Source organism: Bison bison, unplaced genomic scaffold (assembly GCF_000754665.1).
Source record: "Bison bison bison isolate TAMUID 2011002044 unplaced genomic scaffold, Bison_UMD1.0 scf7180017863944, whole genome shotgun sequence".
Lineage (NCBI taxonomy): Eukaryota > Metazoa > Chordata > Mammalia > Artiodactyla > Bovidae > Bison > Bison bison.
Genome location: NW_011494516.1, coordinates 4,005 through 10,762, shown reverse-complemented (window position 1 = coordinate 10,762; position 6,758 = coordinate 4,005). Strand labels below are relative to the sequence as shown.

General features: G+C 40.1%; 1 protein-coding gene across 1 annotated transcript in view; it reads right to left on the bottom strand.

Annotated features, from left to right (window-relative positions):
* Positions 1-5,866, bottom strand: part of LOC104984194 (zinc finger protein 729-like) — a 24,366-nt gene extending 18,500 nt beyond the window's left edge. Inside the window, exon 1 of the mRNA XM_010833838.1 lies at positions 5,224-5,866. Within this exon, the coding sequence (XP_010832140.1) occupies positions 5,224-5,257 (34 nt within the window). The 5' untranslated portion in view covers positions 5,258-5,866. The remainder of the gene's footprint in view (positions 1-5,223) is intronic.
* Between the last annotated feature and the right edge of the window lie 892 nt (positions 5,867-6,758).

Sequence of the window (6,758 nt, the reverse complement as noted above, 5' to 3'; positions counted from 1 at the left end):
GATTCAAACAGTTACTAATACATAAAAGGACACAAAAGGATCATACCATGATCAAGTGGGATTTATTGCAGGGATGCAAGATTTCTCAATATCCACAAGTTAATCACTATGATACACCACATTAACAGTTGAAGACTACAAACCATATGATCATCAATAAATGCAGAAAAGGTTCTGACAAAATTCAAGTGCCATTTATGATAAAAACCCTTCAGAAAGTCAGCACAGATGGACCCTACCTCAACATAATTAAGACTGTATATGTCCAACACACAGCTAATATCATACTCGACAGGGAAAAACTGAAAGCATTCCCCTTAACAACATGAATAAGACAAGAATGTTCACTATTGCCACTTCTATTGAACATATTTTTGGAAGTCCTAGCCACAACAATCAGAAAGGAAAAAGAAACAAAAGGAATTCAAGTTAAAAAAAATTAAAAAGAAGTAAAACTGTCATTATGATGCTACAGACAGAAAATCCCGAAGATGCCACCAGATGACTACTAGACCTCATCAATGAACAGAGTCAACTTGCTGGATACAAAATATATAGAAAACTGCTGCATTTCTATACACTAATAATGATATATCAATAAGTGAAATTAATGAAACAATCCCATTCACGATCTCATAGAAAAGAATAAAATTCTAAGGAATAAACCTACCTAAGAAGTCAAAAGAACTGTACTCATAAAACTATAAGATGCTGATGACTGATACCAAAGATGACACAAACAGATGGCACAAACATATACATAAGAAGTAACACTGTCAAAATGACCATACTATCCAAGGCAATCGACATATTCAATGCAACCCTTATCAAATTAACAATGACATATTTCATAAAGCAAAGAAAAACTTAATTTGTACCAAAATACAAAAGACTTTGATATCTAAAATGATCTTGACAAAGAACAGAGCTGGAGGAATCAAGTTCCCTGAGTTCAGACTACACTACAAACTGACAGTCAACAAAGTGAAAGTGAAGTTGCTCAGTCATGTCCAACTCTTTGTGATCCCATCGACTGTAGCCTACCAGGTTCCTCTGTCCATGGGATTCTCCAGGTAAGAATAGTGAAGTTGGTTGCCATTTCCTTCTCCAGCAGATCTTCCTGACCCAGGGACTGAACTTGGACCTGGGTCTCCTGCATTGTAGACAGATGGCTTTACCGTCTGAGCCACTAGGAAAGTGGTATGATGGTGGCACAAAACAGAAACACAGATCGGCAGAACAGGATAGAAAACCCAGAAATAAACCAATTTATTTATAGTCAATTATTCTATAACAAAGGAGGAAAGAATATAGAATGAAGAAGTCTCTTCAATAAGTGATGCTGGCATAAACGGATAGTTATATGAAAAAGAATGAAATTACAACATTCTCTAACACCACATACAAAAATAAACTCAAACTGTGTTAAACATCTAAATGCAAGGCCAGATACTATAAAATTCATAGTGGAAAACAAATCCAAAACACTGATATAAATGTCAGCAAATTTTTTTTGGATCTATCTCTTACAGTCATGGTAATAAAAGCAAAATCAAACAAATGAGACCTAATTAAATTTAAAACCTTTTTGCAAAGCAAAGGAAACCAAAAAAAGAACAAAAATTCAACTTTTGGATTAGGAGACTATATATGCAAATGATGATACCTATAGGGGATTTATTTCCAAAATATACAAACAGTTCACACAGCTTAATATCAAAACAAACAAACAACCCAATCAAAAACTGGGCAGAAGATCAAAACAGATATTTCTCCAAAGGAGACAAACAGATGGCCAACAGTCACCTGAAAAGATGTTTGACATCTCTACTTATGAGAGAAATGCAAATCAAAACCACAAAAATGTATCACCTCACACTGGTCAGAATGACCACCATCAAAAAGTCTACAAACAATAAATGCTTGAGAGGGTGTGGAGAAAACAGAACCCTCCTACACTGTTGGAAGGAACATAAATTGGTACTGCCACTTTGGAGACTAGCATGGAGGTTCCATAAAGAACTAAAAATAGAGCTATCACATGAACCAGCAATTCCAATCCTGGGCATATATCCAGAAAGGATGAAAACTAATTCAAAATGACACATGCACCCCAATGTTTTAGCAGCACTATTTATACCAGGCAAAACACGGCAGCAACCTAAATGTTCACTGACAAAGGGATAAAGAATATGTGGTACATATATACAAGGGAATATTGTAAAGTGAAAGTAGCTCAGCCGTGTCCAACTCTTTAAGACCCCATGGCCTGCAGCCTGCCAGACTCCCCTGTCCATGAAATTCTCCAGGCAACAACACTGGAGTGGGTTGCCACCTCCACAGCATAAAACACAATGAAGTAATGCCTTTTGCAGCAATATAGACAGACTTAGGGATTATTCTAAGTGAAATCAGACAGAGAAAGACAAATATCATAGGATATTATATGTTGAACTGAAATAAATGATACAAATGAACTTATTCACAAAATAAACTCACCAGCATAAAAAACAAAGTTATGGTTACCAAAGGGGATAGTACAGGATGATGATGGAGGCAGGAAAGGGAGAGATAAATTAGGAGTCTAAATATATACAAACTAATATATATACAAAATAGATACACAACAAGAACATACGATATAATGGCTCAAGGAACTATACTGAGTATCTTGTAAACTGCTGTATACCTAAAACACAACATTGTAAATTAACTATACCTAAAAAGTGGAGAAGGAAATGGCAGCCCACTCCAGTATTCTTGCCTGGAGAATCCCAGGGACAGAGGAGCCTGGTGGGCTGCTGTATATGGGGTCTCACAGAGTTGGATACAGCTGAAGCGACTTGGCATGCATGCATGCATTGGAGAAGGAAATGGAAACCCATGCCAGTGTTTTTGCCTGGAGAATCCCAGGGACAGAGGAGCCTGGTGGGCTGCCCTCTGTGCGGTCGCACAGAGTCACACACGACTGATGTGACTTAGCAGCAGCAGCATACCTAAAAAGAATGGTAAAAACAAAAACAAAAACATCTCTTGCGGAGATGTTCAAAAGATGTTTCATAAGGGTGTAAAAACTACTAAATGGGGGGAGCAGTCTATGAAACAAGACATATTGACAAAACTGAATATCCACCAGCAAAAGAATTTACTTGGAACATTATCTTACACTATAGACAAAAATGAACTCAAAATGGTTCAAAGACCTAAACCTAAGTCCCAAATGTATAAAACTAGAAGTAAACGTGCAGGAAATGTTTCTGGAAATTGGACCCACAAATGATTTACCAGATATAACACCAAAAGCACAGGCCACAAAATAAAACCAGATATCAAAATTGAACTACATCAAAATTATAAACTACTGTGCATTAAAGTGCAGTGAGTTTGAAAAGACAATCAACAGTAAAAGAGAAAATATGTGGAAGTCATACATCTGATAGTAAATGAGTACAAAGAATATATAAAGAATTTTAAGAGGGACCAATCACCAGTTCCACCATAGGGACTATTCCCCAATCAACCATCCAACGCATTGCAAATACAAAACAGAAACACTAAGAGTAACACAGAAATTTGAACTCAAGGATAAAATAAAAAATGCCTACAATGCACAGAACAACAGTGCAGCCAATAGCCTCATAGATATGAGAATGCGAACTTGGACAAAGTTGTCCTGGGATAAATTCCCATAGCATTGACAGAGGCTAAAATATATGGTCCTTGTTACACATGAACAACACTGTCACGGTGCCCTTGACAGAGTCTCCAAAGCCAGAAAATAACCTGGAAAGATGTATCGGGCTCTCGTGATACTTTCTCTCTCATAATCCTAGAACATGCTGACCACTCTACTGGATAGCTTCAAGTGGTGACTTTGTGCAGAGCAAGAAAATAACATTAGGAATAGTGTCTCCATCACAGTTTTCTGTTACCTAGTAAATCCACTCCACAGAGACTCACCAGAGGCTGCCAATTAAACATAGGTGGATTATCACAGCAAGGAAACCAGATAAAATTTCAGACCCTCAGGAATATATTTCAAAGAAATTTAAGAGGTAAAAGGATACAAAATAAGGAGAATGTAACATCAGGAACAGTTGACATTCCCAGACTGGGTAGGGCAGCACAAGAGTAAAATTAATACAACATGAAGGTCAGACATCACAGCATCTTCAGATGGGACCATGCGCTCGACCTACAGATGGCCAGCTAAGAGCCTGCGAGATTCACATATGCTCCCCTTGTAGGATCTAGGATCAAAACTCTCCTTACATTTTCCTAAGTAACAACCACAGAGGATCCAATCCACCAACTTGTCCCACTCCTAAACAGAAACAAACAGCCCTTTTGAGATACTCGTTTTTCTTTATACATTGTATTTTTGGCTATTTTTACATCACTCCCCACTGTCCAGAGCTTTTTCTCATGCTCCAATGTGGAGATACTATTTAGATCAGAAACAGAAATTCTGGGACTCCCCTGGTGATCCAGTGGTTTAGACTCTGCATTTCCAATGCAGGGGGTGCAGGTTTGATCCTTAGTCAGGGAACTAATGGAGAAGGCAATGGCAAGCCACTCCAGTACTCTTGCCTAGAAAATCCCATAGGTGGAGGAGCCTGGTAGGCTTCAGTCCATGGGGTTGCTACCAGTCGGATGCAACTGAGCCACTTCACTTTCACTTTTCACTTTCACATAATGGAGAAGGAAATGGCAACCCACTCCAGTGTTCTTGCCTGGAGAATCCCAGGGATGGCAGAGCCTGATGGGCTGCTGTCTATGGGGTCGCACAGAGTCGGACACGACTGAAACCACTTAGCAGCAGCAGGGAACTGAGATTCTACATGCAGAATGGTGCAGCCAAAAAAAAGTAAACAAGCAAGCAAAAACAAACAAATAGGTATTTAGCGTTATCAGAAGAAAGAGATCTAAAGTGCTGTGGATTTTTTGACTGAGCCAAAAGTCAAAAGGTAGAAAATAGGAAATCGGGTTTTGGATATTTTTTTAACATTTGCCAGTGAGCTTTGTACATAATTAAGCTCTGGGACAACCTCAGATATGACATGAAACAGACACAGCATCTGAAGAGGGTCAGTTTAACCTTGTGAAGCTGTGTCATACCCCAGTCACCAGAATTCTCAGATGAAAGACATCAGGGCCTCCCAAGGGGGCACGCAGGGAAAATGCAGATACCCAAGGGCAGCTCGGGAAGGAAGTCATCCTCACCCACAGATAGCAGGTTCCTGTAGGTCTCCAGCATCACTTCCCTGTACAAGGCCCTCTGAGCAGGGTCCAGGAATTCCCACTCCTCTTGAGTGAATTCGATGGCCACATCCTCACAGGTCAGCAGTTCCTGAAATGAAACCACATGTCACCAAAATGGCCATGAAAAGTTCTCATTTTCATGCAAAAGAGAAAGGGTAGTAAGGGCTAAGGATTGACTTGGTTCAAGTATGTGTTCTAACAGATCCATGCAGGGGTATCTGGAGAAATTATGGATCTCTAATTTTAATTTCTTACGCTTTTCCCTAAGACCTTATGAGATCCTCCAATTAATATGGATTTTTCATCATTGTTCAAAATCCATGAAGTATATAAACATAAAGCTCAACACTGTTTTGGCTATATAGAAGTGTCAGATATTATGTTCTACCCAGTGAGTGCAATTCATTATCTAGATGAGGTACAGTATGAGTGGTGTCTTCAGAGATGACGAAATCCACAGCACTTTTAATGGAAAGGTCAAAATTTTCAGTTATGATGTTGATAACAGCAGCAAGGATCAAAAGTGTCTGAAGGCTTCCTGTTGCTCTAAATTACTGTAATACTACTCTAAACATTAAATAAGTACTTTACAGGCAAGAACCTGTCATCAATGTAATAGCTCATTAAAGAATGATCTGTTCCCACCTTACAGAAGAAAACCTGTGTCACAGACACTCTGAGAAACTCGACTCAGATCAAGAAGGTTAAGAAATGTTACATGAAGCACCTGAACTCAGAAGCTTGGGCTCAGCAACTGAAGCTTAAGCATCTAACAGTTAAGTAATACAGAGAACATTAAAAGTCCTTTGACAGAGGGCTTCTAAAGAAAACTTGAAAGAAGTCCAAGGTGAGCCTCCTCCCTGCCCCTCTGTCTTCTCTGCAAGGGGAGCAGCTCTCGGGCCTTGGGCCTTCATCCCTTGAAAATGGACACCTGTGCCAAATTAGTCTCTACCCCCTCCCTGATCAGGAGAAGCTCCTCCCTGTTGAGTGATCACTGTCCACAGTGGTGGTGAAGGACTGGAGACACTGACCCATGAGAGCCACAGCAGCTTGGCAGCCCCAGGTCCCCCCAGCCATCTCACTTATTCCTAGCCTCAGCTTCCAAACCAGTGCCATTTCAAAGGACTTTGACACAGCAGCCAAGTTCCCTGGAGCTGGAGCTGCCACAGTAAGGGTGGCTGGCTCCAGGCCTGGAAGTGGGACTGTGTTCGGGAGCTTCATCACTGTTATGCCAGGAACCCTTCTCTCAAACAATAGCTCTTCTACGCCATGGGCTTGGCCCTCAAAGGCCATGGGGCTCTTTTGCCTGATGGTGGTCTAGCTCATCTTCTTCACAATACGAAGGAGCTGTTTCCACCTCCCATAGTTCTTTCTCCTTTGTCTGCCCTGTATGTTCCCTTTCCTGTAACTCCTCAGGCAGCCTGGGAAAAGTGGTGGGCTCAGGGTTTGGCAGAAGGAAAACAAATAAATATTGTATTAATATGAAAAAAAAAAAA